This window comes from Panthera leo, chromosome B1, assembly GCF_018350215.1.
Source record: "Panthera leo isolate Ple1 chromosome B1, P.leo_Ple1_pat1.1, whole genome shotgun sequence".
NCBI lineage: Eukaryota > Metazoa > Chordata > Mammalia > Carnivora > Felidae > Panthera > Panthera leo.
In genome coordinates, this window is record NC_056682.1 from 6,184,481 (window position 1) to 6,206,480 (window position 22,000).

The 22,000-nt window shown below is 43.1% G+C and overlaps 1 protein-coding gene across 3 annotated transcripts in view; it reads left to right on the forward strand.

The window, feature by feature from the left end:
* Positions 1-22,000, forward strand: part of MCPH1 (microcephalin 1) — a 269,778-nt gene that overhangs the window by 23,466 nt on the left and 224,312 nt on the right. For all 3 annotated transcript variants that reach the window (XR_006201405.1, XM_042934174.1, XM_042934173.1), the window contains exons 4-5: positions 15,020-15,107; positions 18,199-18,313. Coding sequence is in view for 2 of the 3 variants with exons in the window: in XM_042934174.1 (XP_042790108.1) it covers positions 15,020-15,107; positions 18,199-18,313 (203 nt within the window). In the remaining variant the exon portion in view is untranslated. The remainder of the gene's footprint in view (positions 1-15,019; positions 15,108-18,198; positions 18,314-22,000) is intronic.

Below are 22,000 nucleotides of genomic sequence, written 5' to 3' on the forward strand. Positions count from 1 at the left end.
TTGAAAAAGCAAAGCTGGAGGCATCACAATTCTAAGCTGTATTACAAAGCTGTAATCATCAAGACAGTATGATACTGGCACAAAACCAGACACAAAGATCAATGGAACAGAATAGAGAACCCAAAAATGGACCCACAAACGTGTATAGCCAACTAATCTTTGACAAAGCAGGAAAGTATCCAATGGAAAAAAGTCTGTTCAGTAAATGGTGCTGGGAAGACTGGACAACAACATGCAGAAGAATGAAACAGGACCACTTTGTTACACCATAGACAAAAATAAATTCAAAATGGTTAAAAGACCTAATGTGAGACTGGAAACCATCAAAGTCCTAGAGGAGAAAATAGGCAACAACCTCTTTGACCTCAGCCACAGAAGTTTCTTACTAGACATGTCTCAGGAAGCAAGGGAAATAAAAACAAAAATGAACTATTGGGACCTCATCAAGATGAAGAGCTTCTGTACAGCAAAGGAAACAATCAACAAAACTAAAAGGCAGTGAACAGGAGAAGATACCTGCAAGTGACATATTGAATAAAGGGTTAGTGTTCAAAATCTATAAAGAACTTACCAAACTCAACACCCAAAAAACAAATAGTCCATTGAAGAACCGGGCAAAAGACATGAAAGAATAGCCACTTTTCCAGAGAAGACATCCAGATGGCTAACAGACACACGAAAAGATGCTCAACATCACTCATCAGGGAAATACAGTCAAAACTACAATGAGATACCACCTCATACTTGTCCAAAAGGTCAAAATTAGCAACTCAGGCAATAGCAGTTGTTGGCAAGGATATGGAGAAAGGGGAACCCTTCTGCCCTGTTGGTGGGAATGCAAACTGGTCCACTCTGGAAAACAGTAAGGAAGTGCCTAAAAAATCAAATAGAATTCTCCTAAAACCCAGTAATTGAACTACTAGGTATTTATCCAGAGGATACAGTGATGCTGATTCAAAGGGGCACATGCACCCTGATGTTCATAGCAGTGCTATTGACAATAGCCAAATTATGGAAAGAGTCCAAATGTCCATGGACTGATGAATGGATAAAGTAGATGTGGTATGTATATATATATATAATGGAATACTACTCAGTGATCAAAAAGAGTGAAATCTTGCCATTTGCAACAATGTGGTTGGATCTAGAGTGTATTATGCTAAGTGAAATTAGTCTGAGAAAGATAAATATATGATTTCACTCATGTGGAATTTAAGAAACAGAACAGATGAACATAGAGGAAAAGAAGGAAAAATAATATAAAAACAAAGAGGGAAGCAAACCATAAGAGACTCTTAAATATAGAGAACAAACAGGGTTGCCGGAGGGGAACGTGGGTAGGGAATGGGCTAGATAGATGATGGGCATTACAGAGGGCAGTTGTTGGGATGAGCACGGGATGTTATATATAAGTGATGAATCACTGTGTTCTGCTCCTGAAACCAGTACTACACTGTATGTTAACTAACTTGAATTTAAATAAATAAAAAATTGGGGCACCTGGGTGTCTTGGTTGAGTGTCTGACTCTTGATTTCAGTTTAGGTCGTGATCTCACAGTTGAAGCCCTGTATTGGGCTTACTGCTGTCAGCACAGAGCCGACTTCACATCCTCTGCCACCCTTTCTCTTCCCCTCCCCTGCTTGTGCTGTCTCAAAAATAAACATTGAAAAACAAATAGATAATAATATTAAAAAATTAGATTTTAGTTATTATATAGAATTACTCATTTTTGTATTTCCTCATGCTCTCTTGAAAATAAATTTTCTTTTAAATTAAACGTATTTATATTAAAATGGGTGTATGTTTTTATTTATTTTTTAAAAAAATTTATGTTGAGAGAGAGACTGTGCCAGCGGGGGAGGGGGAGAGAGAGAGAACCCCGAGCAGGCTCTGTGCTGTGCACAGAGCCTGACACATGGCTCGAACTCATGAACTGCGAGATCATGACCAGAGCTGAAGTCAAGAGGTGGACGCTCAACCAAGTCACCCAGGCTCCCCTTAAATGGGTATGTAGTTTTAAAGTGAAAAGTCCCCACCTAATCCACCTCTTGCCTTATCTTCTCTCTCCTCAGTTGTGGGGAGACCTACCACTGAGAATTTAGAGTATGTACTTTGAGACATTTTACTAAACCTACTGAAAATGCATACATAAACACTTACTTGTCCATGTTTATATGTGTGTCCATGGAAATATGTAGGTTTTGTTTTTTTTTTAACGGAATGCACATAAACTTTTTTAGTTAACATTATATCAGAGAACAGTTTTCTGTGTTTGTACGTAGCAATACATCTCATTTTTTTAAAACATATACAGTCTTCTATAAGAGATATGAAGTGATTTATGTAATTGATCTCCTATTAGTGAGTTTAAGTTTTCCATTTCTTTTTCTTTCCAATCCAAAAACAATACAACACTCAATGTCTTTGTGTACATTACTTACAGATGTTTATGTTTTTCCATGGGTTTAAATTCCACAGGTGGACTTTTGAGTTCAGAGGGCCTGTATACTTAAATTTATAATAAATGCTGTCATACTTTCCAGAAAGAATGTGCTAAATTCTCTTTTTTCTAGCAGTGTAAAACAACACTTGTTTCCCATAACTGTTACTCATACTGTGAGTTATCAGTCTTTTTAATGTTTTCTACTTTGTTGGTGAAAAAATAAAATTCATTTCATTTGAATTTCCTTGATTTTTAGTGAACTTGACCTTTGTTCACCAGAACTTAGAGGTAACAGCGAAACTGACTTGTATTTAAATGTCATGTTTATTCTTTTTTTGCTGTCTATGTAGGCTCTTGCTCATGGTTTCCACTGAAAATGTGAACATTGAATACACAAGGTCACTAGGTGTCACTAGAATCCCATTTTGTTGGGCTGTTTCTGGGCATATTTTTTTCTAAGAGCAGGCAACTGTGTAATGGCCTCAGATAAAATTCTGATCGTTCCTTTGGATACTAGACACTTCTAGTGAAGAAAGAAGAAATAAAGGCAAAAGCCATAAAGGTCAACTTGGCTGTCACCTCTCAGTTCTGTTGAGGAAAGTTGATCTAACAGATAAGTTGGAAATGCAGTTTGTAGGCATTTGTTTTTGCCTACTTGAGAGTAGGTCATTGCCCAGATGCCCCTGCATTTAGTGTGTCCTACACACTAACGTATTTTCTTGCATGACCCCAACTCTGCCATTCACTTTAGAAAGTTAACACTAAAACACTCCCCACCATTGGATTCTGAGTCCATCCTGGTCTCACCAGCTGTTGAAGTTGTGCACTTGACAACAGATGGCTCCCAGCTCCCTGCATCTAGTCAACGTGTCTCCTCATCCTCTTCCTCGCTCGAGCTCTTCCTTGGTCTTTCTTTGGCTGTCATGCTTTTGATATTGCGAAGATTGTAAGTAGTGATGTGTGGTGTCTCAGTCTGGGATTACCTGATGTTTCCTGATGAGGTTATCTGAGTGCTGCGTCTTCTGCGGGAATACCCTAGAAGTGATGATGGGTTCTTCTTAGTGCACCCTCTCGGTGTGTTGGCGGTGCTGGTGGTGTTCACTTTGGTGCTTGCCAGGCCTCTGCACTGCGAGTCAACGTGCACCCCCTCCTTGCATTTAGTGTGGCTTTTAAGGGGAGGTACTTCAACTACATCAGTAACTGTCCCTCATCACACTCTGTGTGTGTGTCTCCACACTTTATTCACGGGGTTGTAATCCATTACTATCATTGTTTAAACCTTTTAAGACTTCATTTGTCTTTGATTGGCCAGGGTAGCCTGTCCAACTTGACTTCTGTGTTATTTTACTCATCATCCTGTAAACACCTCTTTTCTTTCGGGCACAACAATTTAATCCAATATCTGCCTGTACTTTCTCTTTCCCAGCTCTGGATTCAGCTTTCTCTTTAGGGATCCCTGGTTCCTTTCAGTGGAAACGACATTTTGAACCCATAATCTGGTGCCATCCAGTATTGGTGCTCCCGTGCCCTCTTGGGGACAGTTAGTGACACTTGTGTATGTTCACCCATGTGTTTCGAACTCCGTTCCCACTGGTACCTGCAACGTCAGTTCCAAACCAGGGGGTTCATTCCAGTCCTCATTTTCTTCTCCCCAGTGTTTGTGGCTCGCTCTCCAGACTGGGGGAAAGAGGATTCCTGTTATCCTAACAGGGCAGTTAATCAGACGTGTAGATGACTTGTCTCTTCTCCAGGGCTGTGCCTTCCCTGCACAGATCCCCTCCTCTGCTCAGGCTTGGATCCCCCTTTGCACTGGGCCACTTCTGTGCACAGATGTCCCTTTACCCCAAGTCGCCCCCACGCATGGGAACCCTCTACTACATCTGTTTAAATTTTGACACCCCTCACTGTGCCTCACCCCTTACCCCACATGTGGATGTCTTCCTCCCCCCACTTGAGCTCCAGCACCCCATGCTGGGCCATGCCCCACATGAGGGGCTCTGGAAAGCCCTCCAATGCATAAGTGCTCCCCATCCATCCACACAAACCTTGCCCCACCTGTGTGGCTCAAGGACAGAATTGTCAGGTGGGAGGGAAGGCAGGAAGGGCAGATTTCTTCCCTACTCTTACACTGAGGGCACATGTGGAGGGATTGCTAGAGTGGTGCGAACAGCTCTCAGAGTTCAAAATTACCCTGAAACTTTTAGTTTCTTAAGCCTATTCCTGTGATCAAAAGCTGTGTGTTAGTAAGACAGGTATTTTTAAAAACCTGCCTGTTAGGTTTCTCTGTTTGTAGCAAACTTTCAGTCTTCCTGTGTTGACTAAAAACAAAGCAAAGCAGGGCACTTGGGTGGCTGAGTCCGTTAAGTGTCGACTTTTGGTCTCCATTCATGTCATGATCTCACAGTTCGTGAGTTTGAGCCCCGATGTTGGGCTCTGTGCTGATGGTGTGGATCCTGCTTGGGATTCTCTCTCTCCCTCTCTCCCTCTCTGTTCCTTGCATTCTCTCTCTCTCTCTCTAACTCTCTCTCTTTCTCCTGTCTCTCTCTCTCTTAATATTAAAAACAAAAAGCAAAGCCACGTCCAAATTATCCACTGTTACCAAAGTAAAAGACATTTTTCCTATCAGCATAGGTTTGTTGAGAAGATAGACCTAATAATGTTCATGAATCACGTAGTAAATGATACCAGAATAATGGGTTTCTTGTAGGTTTAGAGTAGCCGTTCTCACATCATGGCCCAGGGACTTCTGGGGTCCCCACACCCTGTAAGGGGTCAGCAGGGTTGAAATTTTTACAATGTTGATAAGACGTTATTTGGCTTTTTCTCTTTCATTTTCTCAGGCGGGCACAGTATTGTGGGGCCATTTACGAGTGTAAATCACATAAAAAGCTTTATGAGATCCTTCAATTTTCTAAGAATGAAAGAAATTTTGAGTCCAAAATACTGCTTTACAGTTCAGTTTGTGTCTTTCTTCCTTTTTTTTCTTTTCTTCTCTCTTTTTTTTAAAGTTTATTTTTATTTATTTTTAGAGAGAGAATCCCAACCAAGCAGGCTCCTTGCTGTCAGCTCAGAGCCTGACGCGGGGCTCAAACTCAGGAACTGTGAGATCACGACCTGAGCCGAGATCAGGGAGTCGGATGCTCCACCGACTGAGCCACCCCAGCGCCCCTGTGTCCACGTCTCGGACTGTATCAGTCCCGCTGTTTCTGGGGGGTCTTGTTCTGTGCCTGGTGAAACCATGCTCACATACTACTTCCTCACTCCACCTGAGGGAGGTCCTTCCAGTTGTCTTGTTCTGTTTCACCGTTGAAAGGGATTCTTCTCCCACAGAAGGTCAGATACTTTTCCATTGCCCTGGCTTTTGAAGAGGTTGTGAAGGCACCGTGGATCTGGGCTTCTTAGGTAAGCAACAGAGTGGGATAGGTTTTCTGCAGTGAATGAATCTGAATAGCATCTGCTTCTCAAGGGCGCTTTTCCTGTCTGCTCTTGACATGTCGTGTGAATGGGCATTGAAGTTGCCAAGCGGGTTTGCAATTTAAAATGTCTGGGGAAAATGCCATTTCAGTCTCAGACGTTGTCTTTGTTTGTTGTCATGGGTCTCTCCTCTGGGTCTGTGCAGCATCTGGCATAGTTGGGAGGTGAAGGGGCAGAGCATCCCTCCCCAATTGTCTAGTACAGCTGGCCCTTGAACAGCATTGGTGTAAGCTGTACAGGTCCGCTTATGTGTGGTTTTTTTTCCTAATACAGCACAATATTGTAAGTATTTTCTTAGGATTTTCTTAAATTTTCTTTTCTCTAGTGTACTTTATCAAAAGAATACAGTATATAATACCTATAACGTACAAAATGTGTGTTATTGACTCTATGTTATTGGTAAGCCTTTGGTCAACAGCGGCTTTTAGTGGTTAAGTTTTGGAGAGTCAGAAGTTATCTGTGGATTTTTGACTGCATGGTGGGGGTGATCAGTGGTTCAGGGGTCAACTGTGTGTCTGAACTTTAACACCAGCCAGGCTACTGTGGGTTTAAAGTTTTATTTTAGTCTTGCCAGAAATATTTATGGTAGACCAAAGCGTTATGTATTAGGATTTGATAAACTATTAAGGAGGCTGTTCAAACCAGTAATATAAATTGGGTCTGTTTTGGGGCGCCTGCGTGGCTCAGTCGGTTAAGCGGCTGACTTCGGCTCAGGTCGTGATCTCGCGATCCGTGAGTTCGAGCCCTGCGTCGGGCTCTGTGCTGACCGCTCAGAGCCTGGAGCCTGTTTCAGATTCTGTGTCTCCCTCTCTCTGACCCTCCCCTGTTCATGCTCTGTCTCTCCCTGTCTCAAAAGTAAATAAAACGTTAAAAAAATAAAAAAATAAATTGGGTCTGTTTTTATCTCCCAGGGGTTTGTATTCCCCTCCATGTAACCTGATAAGATTCAGGATGGAGTCGGTCAGCCTTTTGTCGGTGATTCCAAACGCCCTGTGGTTGGGCTGGGACTTCTGGTGGAGGAGCCTCAGGGGCTCAGCTGGAGGTCAGCTTGGGTCGGACTGAGTGGGTGAGGGGGGGGTTGTACAGGAGCCCCCAGTCTCAGGTGCGTTTTCAGAAGAAGTACCTAATGGAAGGTGGTGATCAGGAGATTTACTCCCTGTCTGGGTACTGTTTGAAAAGTCTTCACAACCCCCCTGCCCCCCCAATACACACACCCGGCACGTACACCCTCTCATTTTAAGATTGCTGAACAGGGGGGAACATAACAATGTGGTTAGGGAACAGGCCAGGTGGGCCGGGCCTTGGTGCCCTAGGCTTGTGGAGGGCGTGTGTGTGTGTGTGTGTGTGTGTGTGTGTGTGTGTGTGTGTTGGGGTGGGGGGAAGAGGGAGGGATGGTGAGCCACTCAGTGATTAGCAACAACAGACCAGTCACTTCTGGGGGGGCCCATGTGCTCCTTTCTCAGGTGCTCCTGTGTCCTTCACACACCCTTCCCTCGCACGCGCTTATCAAACTTCTCTCCTTTCCCGATGGTCCTGTTCCCATACTCCGAATGCTTGCCAAGGAGAAGGTGGTGTTCTGAGAGGCACAGGCGGGGCTGGCGGGGAGTGCGGATCCAGTCCTGGATTCGTGCTGGCTGCTGGGTCCTGGTGTCCTCCTGTGACCTGTAAACCTGACCTGCCGGCACGATAGGCGCTTGCTCTCACCCCCCACTTAACAGGTGCTGTCCCCTCCTGTCGCTGGTCCCCTGGTGCTCTGCCCTGTGTCCTGGGGGAGAGGGTGGGGTTCATGACTTGAACTCTCCTGGGATTGGGTGCTCGAGGCTGGAGCCTTCACACAGCTGCCATTTGTTGTTATCCCCCCTCGGTGCCCACGGTCCTGGGTCCTAGGTAGTGGACCAACAGGCCTCTGCTGACTGGATTTAGGAGATACGGGAATGAGTGTGGGTGTGGCATAAGCCCTGGAGTTGACCCAGCTTCGGTAGAGGGTTTGTGCTGAGGGTGGGGCAGGAGGGGCGACCCAGGCTGGCTTGCAGGGAAGTGCCACCATTCCTGAACCCTCCAGGGGAAGGCGTTCGTTGCGGCGGCGGCCAGGCAGGGCTTCCCGGACAGGAAGGACGACACCGGCTGCTTTGTTCCCTGTTGGCTCTGAGGTAGCAGCAAGTAGAAAACAAAGATCAAAAAGGTTGGTTCTGCTTTTAGGGGCGCCTCTTGAGACACTTTTCTGCTTGACCACTAGGTGGGGGCATAGTGTCATGTTACGCTTCTGAAGAGAAGCGTATCCAACCAGAGAGCTTTTTTTTTGTTTATTCAGTAGATTTTGATTGAGTGCCTGATAAACACGGGTTTTAATGTAGTGGCTTCAGTATTTTACTAAGCACGTGAACACACAAGTTGTTTGCACGCATAGAATGACATCACCAGGGTTACGGGCCACCTGTTTCTTTGTTGTGAAAGGTCATATATAAACCCAGGTAGATGCAGGACATGTATCTCTGCAGCTTTCCACCTTGCATGATGGATAAATTGTGGAGACACTTACTCCCAGTAAGGACAGAACATATCTTCTACAGCTACACCCCCTGGGTCAGGCACACATTTTACCAGTTGAGTCAAGCCTTTCCCCAAACTACTCACTAGTAGAGGATACTTCCTAGTTCTGTAAACTTGGGCAAAAGATCTTCGGTGAGCCTCAGCTCCCTCAGTTGTACAATGGGAGAAAATGATAGGCCGGTACTTGTGCACCAGGAATGGTGAGAGGTTCTTGGAAGCTGGCTGAGCTTGCCGACGTCGATTGTAACGTAAGTCTCATGTATGTGATGAGGCAGTTACCCTGATTCTTCTCCTACAGGTCTTCCGTCAGGATGCCTCCTGACCACCCCCTTAGGCTGTTTGGTTGCTTATAACAGTGGGAAATAGGTGACCTTTCACTTGAGTAAGAAGAAGCCGGGAAGCCCTGCTCAGGGTAAAAATAGTTACGAAAGGACGTTTTTAAAAAAGAGGCATTCCTAAGAAATCGTTCTTCTCTTTGTCCTTGATGCCTGTTCCTCATTTCTTTATGATACCCGTTATTCTGCCCCGTTCACTGTAGGCTTTCTACAGCCTTTCTATGGGTGTTAATTTGCTTTTTAAAAAGTCAACCTTATAAACGTGTAATTTACATAAAATGAAGTGTACCCATTTGAAGTATCCAGTTCACTGAGTGTTGACAAATGAATGCACCCGTGTTAGCCTCACGACCACAGTCAACATATGGTGAACACTTTCATCACCCTTGGAAGTTTCCCTGTGTCCTTTTGCCACCACCTTCCCCTCCCCAGGCCCCCTTGTGCCCTTTACACTGTTGCACCGGACGGCAACCACATATCCGGTTCTTCGCACCTACGCCAACTTTGCTTGTTCCAGGGTCTCCTGTAAAGGAAACCTTGCAGTATGTGTTATTTTCCACCTGGCTGCTTTTGTTCAACACGATGTGTTTAAAGTTTATCCTTGTTGCTGTGTCCATCAATATTTTGATTTTTTTTATAGCTGAATAGTTTTCTATTGTGTGGATATACCATAGTTTGGTTATTCACTTTTAAGGGACATTTGGGTAGTTTTCTGTTTTTGGTTATTGTAAGTAAAGTTGCTATGGATAATCACGTTTGTGTCCTTGTCCTTATGTATTTTCATCACTCTCGGGCCATTACCCAAACTGTTTTCCAAGATGCTTGTATCATTTTACATTTCTACCAGCAGTGCATGAATATTCCATTGGCTCCACATTTTTACCAACACTTGGAATTTATCAGTCTTTAAATTTAGCCATTCAAGTGGATATGTAGTGGTATCTCATGTGTTTATTTTTTGTAGCAGTTTTTTGGGATAGAACTCACCCATCAAAGGTGTACAATTCAAGTTTTGTTTTTGTTTTTTAAGTAAACTCTACATAGACCCAGCATGGAGCTTGAACTCATGACCTTGAGATCTAGAGTCACATGCTGTACCAACTGAGCCAGCCTGGTGCAATTGAGCATTCTTAAATATATTCACAGAGTTTGTCAGCCAGCGCCATCAATTTAAAACATTCTCATCACCTTAGAATGCAGCCTTGTACCTTTACACCACCCTCTGTATTCCCCAAACCAGGGCAACTCCTAATCTACCTTCTGTGTCCACGGTGTTGCGTCTTCTGAACGTGTCATGTAAATGGAGTCATACAATATGTGGTCTTTGTGTCTGGCTGCTTTCTGTTAACATAAGGTTTTCAGGATTTATCCATGTTTTAATCAGAATCTGACTTATTAAAAAAACAGTGTTCCATTGTATGGATATATCACATATATTCATATTGTTACGATTTGTAAGTATTTTCTCTCATTCTGTTGGCTGTTTTTATACGTCCTTTACAGTTTCCTTTGAAGCAAAAGGTTCTAATTTTTCTGAGTTCTATTTTTTTGTTTCTTGTGCTTTTGATGTCATTTAAGAAACTTGCCAAATCCAAGATCAGGAAGATTTAGTCTTAAATATTTTCTTCTGAGAATTTTATAGTTTTAGCTCTGACATTTAGGCCTTGGATCCATTTTGAGCTGGTTTCTGTGTGTGGTGTGAGGTAGGGGTCTGATTTCATCCTTTTTGGTTAGGGTATCTTGTCCCAGCACTATTTGTTGAAAAGAGGATTCTTTCCCATTGACTTAATGTTGGCATTCTTGTCAAGAATCAGTTAACCATACATTTGAGGATCCCCTATGGTTTTAGCATGTATTTTCCTCATGACCAGTACCAATTGATTGTAAGAACACATGCTTAGTGACTATTTGGTTTAAACTAAAAATGGTTGCCCATTTTTAAAAACTGGGTTTCTGGGGCGCCTGGGTGGCGCAGTCGGTTGGGCGTCCGACTTCAGCCAGGTCACGATCTCGCGGTCCGTGAGTTCGAGCCCCGCGTCGGGCTCTGGGCTGATGGCTCAGAGCCTGGAGCCTGTTTCCAATTCTGTGTCTCCCTCTCTCTCTGCCCCTCCCCCGTTCATGCTCTGTCTCTCTCTGTCCCAAAAATAAATGTTGAAAAAAAAAAAAAAAAAAATTAAAAAAAAAAAAAAAAAAAAAAAAAACTGGGTTTCTGTCTTCTTAATATTGAGTTGCAGGCAATTTTTGTACATTGTTCATAACAATTTTTTTGTCAGATACACATACTGTAAATACATGATCTCAGTCTGACTTATTCTTTTTTTTTTTTTGTATGTGTCTTTCAGAGCACATCAGTATTTTACTTTGTTGAAGTGTGTTTTTTTATTTTGTTTTATGCTTTGTGTTTTTGATATTCCCTCTGAATGTCTTTGCTTACTTCAAAATCATGAATTTTGTTTCTCCCATTTTCTTCTAGGAGCTTATAGTTTTGGCCTTTATATTTCTGTGATCTACAGTGTGCACGTGTATATGTGTGGTGTAAGATAAGGAGGTCAAAAGTGTTTCACAAGAGTGTTTCTTTCTATAGTGATGACATTTACTCCTTCAGAAGGTATCTTTTGAGTACTCAGTCTATGCCGGGCATGGGGGTATGTTTTCACTAGACAGGCATAGTCACTCTCTCCATGAAAGAAACAGGTTTTGTAAGCACAAGGTGTGGTGCATCCTCGGAAGGCTCCTGGAGGGGCTTCGCAGGAGAGCCCGTTTGCAGTTGGTCACCCTACTTAGTGGCTGGAGTTGGTGGACCTTTGAGCCGAGGCGGAGAAGACGCAGAGGAGCTAGATGCTTGGAGACTTGGGGGACCAGCTTTCTGAGGAACAGAAGGTCGAGGCCTGAGGCGGAATAATGCCGGTGTGTTTGAGGGTCTCAGAGCGCCAGTGGTTGGGATCTATGAGGAGAGGGAGCTCAGGACAGGGATGTGATCCTGCAGGACCGCAGAAAGGGGTTCGAATTTTACGCAGTCTCAGTTTTTACTCATTATGCCCTCTAAGTGTCATGCGTCCATCCTGGGGAAGTTCTCGCGGGTGAAGCACAGCACCTGAGTTTAAAACGGTGCGGAGCTGACCTTGCCGTCATCTCTTCACTACTTCTCGCTTCATTTCTGTCTTGCTTGAGGTGCCATTTTTTCCCCTGTTGTGCCAGCCGGATCCGTCTGAATCAGAACGCCTAGTTTCCTGTTCCCATCCTGTTATGGAGAGGGAGCCCCTCACACACAGGAAAGAGAAAAGCCAGCTATTATTGCAAGGCTTGTGGTGACACACTGGTCCCTTTTTACCCCTCCCCCAGTTCCTGTGCCCCGGGGTAGCGCCCCTCCGCGTGTGCGTCTTGCCACAGCTCTGCCGGGCCTCCACGTTCCCAGCTACTGTGTCTCCACTGCTGCCATGACGTCTGGCTTTTGACACTGTCTAGACTTTCTAGTGTGGAAGTGCAAATACAGCTTTCCCCGTGGCCACCTTCTGGGGGACCCCACTCCACGTACACGCACCCACCCTTTGCACGCACGCATGTGCGCGTGCACACACACACACACACACACACACACACTGCTTCTCCTCTCCTGATTCCGTAAAGTCAGCAGTTGATGAATTAGCAGTTTTACTTTATATAATTACAGCTGTGAAAGGTGTTTTTAGCTGAATCTGAAAATGTACACAAACATTTCCTTTTGTGTGAAACTTGGTCCTTAACCTGAGCTCAGCCTGGTGTCCTTGAGTCCAGTGCGTCTCTGGTCCAGGTCATCTGAAAACTGAACCTGTCACCTGCTTTGGTGGCCCTGACTGTGGGCATGTCAGACCTACCCCCGCCTCGGAGTCCTTGAGGTGTGAGGAGAGGAGTCCAGTCCCTTGTGGTTTCACAAGCTTCCTCGTTCAGCTTCTACACTCGGCTTTCCTTCTCTGTATTGGCTTTTCAGTTGCCTACTCTTTGTTTCTGTTGGTCTGTGTCGTTTGTTTTCCTTTACCCTTATTTGACGGAGGTTTGGGAGCAGGAGAGAAAAATGTATGTGCTCAGTCCATCAGTTTTAACAAGAGCTCAAGAACATCCCATTTTTATTCCTAAATACTGCCCATTCACATCTGCACCCGGTCCCGCATCTGTGGTGAAACCTGTAGCGTCTCCTACCCCCATAGTCCCTGACTGGTCTCCTTGCCCTCAAAGTCCCCGTCCTGGAACTCACCCTGCAGAGTGGCCTGTCAGAGTTCCCCACCTCTCTAGCACCCTCGGGCCCACAGGACGAGGGCTGTCTGAGCTCAGGAGCTTAGCACATGAGGCCATTGGGGTGACCTGTGTGAACTCCTTGTCACTGGCATCGTCACTGCAGTCACACCCAGTGGTGTGTGTTTTCCCAGAATTGTCACACTGCTGTTCACTTTGTCACACTTCTTCTGCCTGTTCTGTCCTTCCCGACGGAAGATCTGCGTCCTCCCCAGTGCACTTCCTCATCAGAATTACCCGCCCGTCTGGGGGGTCGCCTCCCACCTGAAGCTTCTGACTGCTGTGTATCGCAGCATCACGGGTGCTCCCTCTGGCTTCTGCTCTACCTGTTGTGCTCAGAGTACTGTTTTTGTGCCGCATTCTGTGTTGTGCACTTTTTGCAAACTTCTTTCGTGCCTGGCTTAATTAAAAGACATTTGCATTCCAAATCTGCCTCTGCGTTTACTGTATCGGGATCACAGGTGTCATTTGGCTTTAACCCCATCGTGTGCTAGTGAGAGAGTGAGAAGTGAAAAAGGCAAATGAGGTCTTGTGCTAAAAGTAGTTTTGACCTCACATGCCCTCAGAAGTGTCTTGGGGACCCTAGAGGTCTTCTGACCACCCTTTGAGATTCCTTAAGCCTAGTGATAAATACTCTTGTCAGTGTGGTGCGTAATCTTCCAGACTGCTTACAATTAGAAATACTTTACCATATTATATACAGTATACAGTCCCATATGTCCCTGCTGAAGTTGTGTTTTTGTTCTTAATCTGTTTTAGAGAGCTTTCTATATGAATATGGATATATTTGCCCTATTCTTTTTTTTTTTTTGCATTGTATTTTAATTATATTTTCATCTGTCATTTGCATACAGATGTTGAACAGTGACAATCTAATGAAATATGGTCAGAGTTGGGTTTAGGGGCTGTACTTTTAAAAAGACTGAAACAACAGGTGAAATTATTCTGTTAACATAGGAGTGATCAAAGGCTTTTGATTGGGTTGTGGGGAGATGAGCAAAATGTTATATGCTTCATCTTTCAGTATTAATAATATAAATGAATGGGAAGAGTAGAAAGTATATGTAAGGAGATCATTTAGAAAATTATTGTAATTGTTTAGATTTGAGCACCTGAATGCTTAGAAGTAGGTAATGGTCTGAGGATTCCCAAGACAGGGAGGGAGGTGAAGGGCTGCAGATCGAGAAACGAATCGCAGGTTGTGGGGCAGACAGGTCTGGGGGGTGGGGCACAGCCCGGAGTAGCTGTCATCGGCCCACCCTGCTCTCCGGGTGAAACACACAAGACAGAGAACCCAGTTTTGGGGCCAAGATAAACTTGCCAGCCTCGTTTCTTTAGGAACCTTCTATCTCTACATTACTCATTTTTTGTCCTGTTTACTCTCATATTATTCCTTTAGTAACATGTGCTTAAATTGTGTGTGTGCCATGCACTGATCATTTTGAAGGATGTTACTAAAGTTATCGCGGAAAAATTGTGCTTCCTTTACCTGCTGCCTGCTTCTACTCTTACACTCTAAACACTGTGTAGAGAATACTTTGGCAAGTTGAATTTATATTGCCTTTTGTATTTGTTTATAAATATACTTAATTTATTTTTTAATGTTTATTTTTTAGAGAGAGAGAGAGAGAGAGAGATCATGAGTGGGGAAGGGGCAGAGAGAGAGGGAGACACAGAATCTGAAGCAGGCTCCAGGCTCCGAGCTGTCAGCACAAGCCCAACGCGGGGCTTGAACTCACAAGCTGTGAGATCATGACCAGAGCTGAAGTCAGACGCCTAACTAACTGAGCCACCCAGGCGCCCCTAGATGTACTTACTTTAAAAGCCACGTCTATTAAAATGGCCTGTGCATTTCTTAAATTGGTAACTGACATATGTGCAGATTTAATGCTATGTGAATTTAACAGAAACAAATGCTCATTATGCTGTATCAATTTAATTATACAGATGCAGGACAGCTGGAGTACATATTGATGAATCACTCTTCCCTGCAGCTAACACCAGGGAACACTTACCAAGCCTAATTAAAAAAAAAGTAAGTATGTGATTTCAATATGGACAGTGGCAACTATGAATTTATTCGTTCTTCTATTCCTAGAAAATGAAACTTTTTAGAATGTATTCAAGAGTTGTCTTAAGTATTGCTGCTGCTGGTATTGTTCTTTTCATGTAGCCTTTTTAAGAAAGTTTCAGAAATCATTTATCCTTTAAATTTGTGAGAAGTGGAAGGAGATGTGTGTGCCCAACAGAAAGCTAAAAGTTGCAAGAGACCAGCAAACGTCCAGGTGCTCTGGGAACTACTTCAGAATTCGGTTTGTTATGTCTGCAGCAAAATACCTTTGTTCTGCTGTTTAGCTGGAAAATCTCAAAAGTCTGAAGCAGAAATATCCAAGTTATTTAGTAAATAAGTTGTTTATTGAAAATCTGTGCAGACATAAAGACACGTTGAGGTCTAATCCATATTTGAACTACAGCATTTTCACTTTTATTATTTGAAAACTTTGTAATTTCTTTATTTGAGGGTAAGCTGGTTTACTATGAAACTTGAGTCCCTTTGCGCATGAGAATGCCCGTTGGAGAAGAGATTTGCAGACTTTCTCCAAAGTGAATTAGACAGACCAGAACCATACATTTCCTGTAGATTAGAGAAGACGTTCCCGTGGGTGCCTCAGATTTTCTGTAAATACTAAATCCTCTATCTCCATTCCATTTATGTCAGGCCAGCCAGGATTTGTAGCGCACTGACGGGGTGCACTTAACTCCAGTCTCTGTCTGCCCAGATCTCATTCAGGTATACGTGAAATAGAGTGTGCAAGGCTCTTGGCTCTCTGTGATACACTTAGCAATAGCTGTGTCTGCTGTGGTTTTTTGGTTTAATTTTTTTAAATGTTTTTACTTATTTTTGAGGCGGGGGGAACGGGCAGAGAGAGAGAGAGAGAGAGTCCAAAGCAGGCTCCAGGCTCCAGGCTCCAAGCTGTTAGCACAGAGCCTGACACAGGGCTCAAACTCACAAACCCTGAGATCATGACCTGAGCTGAAGTCGGACACTTAACCTCCTTAGCCACCCAGATGCCCCTCTGTGTTCGCTGTTTTAAAAATAAAGTACATGTTTTAAAAACACATTAATCATACGAGTGTATTTTCATTGTGAAACACTGAATGTACACAGATGAAGCCAGTACGCACACGCACACATGCGTGCGTGTGCGCGCGTGTTTTGTACGATTGAGGTTCTCCGATGTTACACATATTGTTTGGGAGATTGCTGCTTTCTTCTTCACTTAACAGTGTGTTTTTGACTAGTTCATGACAGCATATGTAGGCCGTCTTCACTTGTCCCTATTGTGCTCTATGGCGTAAACGTGCCTTTCTTGGATTCATGCACCCTTAAATCATTGTGGGTTTTCAGTCAGCACATTGTGTATGTGGCATGTTTGAGTTAATTGCTCCAGGTGTAGAATCTAGAGATGAACTTACTGGGTTGAAATGTGCGTGCTCTCTGATGCGAACAGTCGCCCCTCTTGACACAGTGACCACACCTGGATATTACTAATCTTTGTCATTTTTCCTAATATGAGTCCTAAGTCACGACAGCTTATACGCTTTGTTTGCTTGTGCCTGAAAACATTCCCTTTCCCTCTTCTAAGTGCAATTGCAGAGTGAACGTGACTGCAGACCGTAGTCTCTTGGGCTTTTGGAGGAGGGTCTCGGCTTGCCCCTCCCTCACTCTTTCTGCTGCCAGCCTGACCCCCTTCCCTGCTTTTGCGCACACATCCCAAGCGTGTTTGTGATTTAGAGCCGTTACATTTTCTGTTCCCTCTGTCTGGAAGCTGCTCCCCCCAAACTCCATGATGTGACCATCTTTCTGACTTCGGTGGGGCTTTGTACCCGGGTTCCTTTCTCCGTGAGACCCCCTCTGACTGTCCTGTGTGCTGTGGCAGTTCTCGCCTCTGCCGACTGCCTGGCGCCCCACTCGCCTACTGTGCTCCTTTGGTCTGTAGTGCTTTCCCCTTGCTGATGCACTGCAGTCATGGTGGCCGTTATGCAGGGTTCAGTTGCCCGTGAAGACCCGCAGGACTCTACGTGACCGTGCTGGGGAGTCTGTGGAGCACTCGGTGACAGGGAGGCGGGTGGGGGGAGGCTCTTACGGTTTGTGGTCATGTACCCTTGTTGTGAGTGTATTACCTCCCCCAACAGCGGAGCCCTCCCGCTGGTGATAAGCAGAGGACAGGCTTTGAGAATACAAATGCCCCCAGATGCTTTGGACTCTCGGTTACAAAGCAACATTGTTCATCAGTACATTGCATGCTGTGCGTGTACTTCGGGGAAAACAGTTGAGGCCAGTTCCAGGTCTGCTGGAATTAACCCTCCCGACACACATACAATTTATTTTACTTACTAATTATGTTTATTTTCACACATATAATTTATTTTACTTCTTAATTGTGGTTTATTTTCTGTCATTCATTAATAAAGCATAAGCTCCTGATAGCAAGAATCTTTTTCTGTTTCAAGACCAGTGCCTGACACAACATTTTTGTTAAATAATGAATGAGAGCAGGATGCTTGCTCGGTCAAGAACACGAGTGTAGGTGTGAGAAAATTCACCCAAGACTTTTTGGTTACAAGCCTTGGGCTTCATCCTGTGCGTCACACCTTCTGTGTGTGTTTAGAGCTTTTGGGTTTCACTGGCTGAATAGAATTACTGTGATTTAAAGACAATAGGGCAAGTTTAAATAATGGTTCTTTTTTCTGGTAGTTAAAAAATTGCTTTTGTATTTTGTTACTATGTCATAATTTTGGTGGGGGGAGGGGGAGAGATAACAGAGTAACCAAAATAAAGAAAAGACTAATTTCGTTTAAGAACTTTCATGGAAACTAAGAATGCTGGGAGCATGTCAGGAGAAAATGCCTGAGAAAACAGAGCTACTTAGAGCACAGCCTTGTATTTATTCTTAAAATTCTGATATTTTTACAGATGCACAGAAAGAAATGACTGTTGCTATTTCACATGCAGTGCAAGAAGCACCTCTTTAAGATGGTTTTATTTGCAGTGTTATAAAAGATACCAAATGCACATGAAAGGGTTGCAATAAAGTATTCATTTTTATGTCCTTTTTGCACAGCGTAAGTGTATGCAGCCCAAAGATTTTATTCCTAAAACGCCAGAACATGATAAAAGACTTCAGAAGAAATTTCAGAAAATGGCTACAGAGCTCCAGAGGCAAAAAACAACTCTGGGTGAGTCCAGACAGACAGCGTGGTCCTGGGCCCTTGTTCTGGTGGACGTCTGGTTTCATTTGTCTGATGACCAGTGGCCTCCAGGGTGGACACTGGTAAGGGCGGACTCCGTAGGTCCAGCCTGCGGAAGCTTGACCGTGGCTGCTTGTGGGGCCGTGGATTTGAGCTAATCAGCCACGCAGTCTTGGGATTGCTCACCAAATTGATAGAACTTTTTATTTTCAGGAATCATTATGGAAGAACAGAATTTGACTAAGAAGCCCTATTCTAATAAGTTCCTGTTTATTTCTTTGTTATTTTATATCTGACTTTGTAGTTTTACCTCATACTTGGTGTTTTTGTTTTGTTACTCAAAATAGGCAAATGTTAGATGATACATTCTTTTTTTTCTTTTAATTTTTTTTAATGTTTATTTTTTGAGAGAGAGACAGACAGTGAGAGTGAGGGGAGAGCAGAGAGAGAGACACAGAATCTAAAGCAGGCTCCAGGCTCTGAGCTGTCAGCCCAGAGCCTGATGCGGGGCTCGAACCCATGGACCGTGAGATCATGACCTGAGCTGAAGTCGCATGCTTAACCTACTGAGCCACCCAGGTGCCTCAATTCTTTTTTTTTTTTTTTTTTTTTAATTTCTCCTTAAATATATATAATTTTTATTTGTCAGTTATTCCTCAGTAAAGCTGTAAAAAAAGAAACATATTTCTATTGTCTTTGAGTTTTCATGATACCTATTTGCAAATTAGCCCACAGTTATATTTTTGTTTTTTTAAAGTTATTTCCTTTTAACTCTGCATTTTGTTTGCTTTTTTGCCTTCAACAGTTTGAATTTTATGTTCATGGGCCAGTTTTCTTTTTAAATATCCTACTTGGAGTTCACAGAGGTGCTTGAATTGTTTTTTCCCCTCTGTGTATCAGTTTCTATATTGTCTATTGACCTTTTCTTTACAGTTCACTAATACGTTCTGCTTCGTGTAATCTGCTATAAAATTCATCTTCTGAGTTCATAATTTTGGTTATTTTATTTTGCAGTTCTAGGGTTTCCCTTTTTGTAATAGATTCTGCTATTCTGATTAAATCACTCACATTTTTTCTTCTTATCTGCAAGATCTTGAATGCCTCTGCTCTGTTGTTTTGTATGTTTTTTTCCTCCTGCCTTTTGTCATCTAGCCCTGTCTCTGTAGGAATGATGGCTTTTGTAATTGAAGGCAAGTCATTAGTTATAAAGTATGTTTGAAACTCTAGGCAATATTACTTTCTTAGATACCGAGTTTCCAGTTTCCTCCGCTAAGCCCACGGAGTAGGCTTTATCTGGACTGATTTGAATAGGAACTTCTCGGATTTTGGTAGGGCTTGGTAGACTTCTGATATGACAGTGATACCAGGCTGTGGCCATCTAGACCTTTCCACTGAGAGCCTGCAGTCGTAACTAGGACCCCTTCCCCTGGCTGGCTCTCAGCTTCCGGAGAAAATAAACCACAGAGAACTTGACATCACACACTGCTTCGCTTTTGGGATCCTGCCTCTTGTAGCTTCAGAGTTTGGCAACTTTCTTGAGGGTGAAATCACATGCATGAAAGGACTGGATTTCTACTCTGCCTGTTCAGTGGGGAAGCTTTCGGTTTTCTCTTGAGTTTGTTGATACTGACAAACTGTTGGCTCTGTCTTCTCTTTGCTTGTACTTTTATTTCTCAGCAGCTGCTCTCTTCGTGCTCAAAGACCAGACCTTCAGCCTCTTGCCCCAGGCCCTTTAATGATAAATCCTCCTGGGGGTGAAGGCATCCTCTGCTTAGTAGCTGGCCTCTGAGCATTCCCCCTCTCCAGAATCTTGACTCATCTGGTCCTGCTCTCTTCAGTGGTTCCCTGATGCTTTTATGTAGACATCATTTGTAGTTTATATAGCTTTTGTATTTCTTTTTTCTCTGTATAGGCATTACTTGCCTTCAAGATACTCTATTCCTGTCTTGAATTACTTGTAAAACATTACAGCACTGGAACAGTGGCACAATCACTTTTGTTTATGGTTGCACCTTGCACAAGGGTTTTAATATTCTATATTCACTGTAGAAGATCAGTTACCTACATTTTTCATTTCTGGTAGCAACAGGCTGCTTCTGTGGAATCAAAAAATAGAGACATTTTTGTCCTTAGTGTATTTAGTCATAGAATCATTTCTGGGGTTTTTTTGAAGTCTGATTGGTATAACATACTGGCTTGTGATGTACAGTATAGTGATCCGATGTGTATATTGTAAAATGATCACAAGTCCACTTAACATCTATCACCATACATAGTTATAAAACATTTTTTTCCTCAGGATAGAACTTTCAAGACCCAGTTTCCCAGCTACTTTCAGTACAGTATTAACTGTAGTCCCCCTGACGTGCATCACACCCCTATGCCTTGCTCATTTTACAACTGGGAATTTGTGCTTTTCAACCCCTTTCGCCCATTTTGCTCACTGCCCGACTCCAGGCCTCAGACAGCCACCAGTCTGTTTTCTGTATCCATGAGGTTGGTTTTTCTGTTTTCGTTTTCTGATTTTGTTTATAGATTACACATATAAGAGATAACATATAGTATTATCTTTTTCATTAAATGACTTATTTCACATAGCATAATGCCCTCAGGGCCTATCCATGTTATCATCAATGGCAAGGTTTTGTTCTTTTTTTATGGTCAAATAATAGTCCTGTGTGTGTGTATACACATACCCACATTTTCCTTAATCCATAGATGGACACTTAGGTTGTTTCCTTGTTTGGCCTTTGTAATTAATGCTGCAGTGAAATGGGCGTGCAGATATATTTTCACATTAGTGTTTTTGTTTCCTTCAGGTAGATTTCCAAAAGTGGAATGCTGGATCATACGGAAGTTCTGTTTTTAGTTTTTTGAGAAACCTCCGTAGAGTTTTCCACAACGGCTGCACCAATTTACATTTCTGTCACAAGTGTACAAGAGTTCCTTTTCTGCACGTCCTCGCCAACACTTGTTATTTCTTATCTGTTTAATAATAGCTGTTCTAATATGTGGTTAGAATTTCACTGTGATTTTGATTTGCATTTCCTTGGTGTTGAATGATGTTGAGTCTCTTTTATGTGCCTGTTGGCCATTTATATATCTTCTTTGGAAAAATGTCTTGTTTAGATCCTCTGCCCATTTTTAAAATTGAAGTTTTTTTTTTTCTTTTGTTAGATGTATTCTTTTTTTTTTTTTAAGTTCATTTATTTATTTTGAGAGAGAGAGAGTAGGGAGGGCAGAGAGACAGAGAGAATCCCAAGCAGGCTCCAGGCTGTCAACGCTCAACATAGGGCTCGAACTCAGGAACCATGAGATCCTGACCCGAGCTGAAATCAAGAAGAGTTGGACGCTTAACTAACTGGGCCACCCAGGCACCCCTACATGTGTTCTTTTAATGATTTAGAGAAATACTTTAGGACCTCATGAAACTCTAAAGTACTATATGTGTTTTTTGTATTTCTCTTTTTTGCCTTTTTCACCACCTAAATTCAGGGTTTCTGACCAGTCCCAACATGCCATTGATGCATGTAAGCAATTTCGGTAACTATATAGTGTATAGCATAGAAAAAGGAAACATTCATTTCTCTAGTTTTTTGTTTTAGTGTATGTTGCCATGTCACAAATTCTCTGTGTTCTGAAATTTTTTATGTAGAATTATCAAGCGTTGCTTTG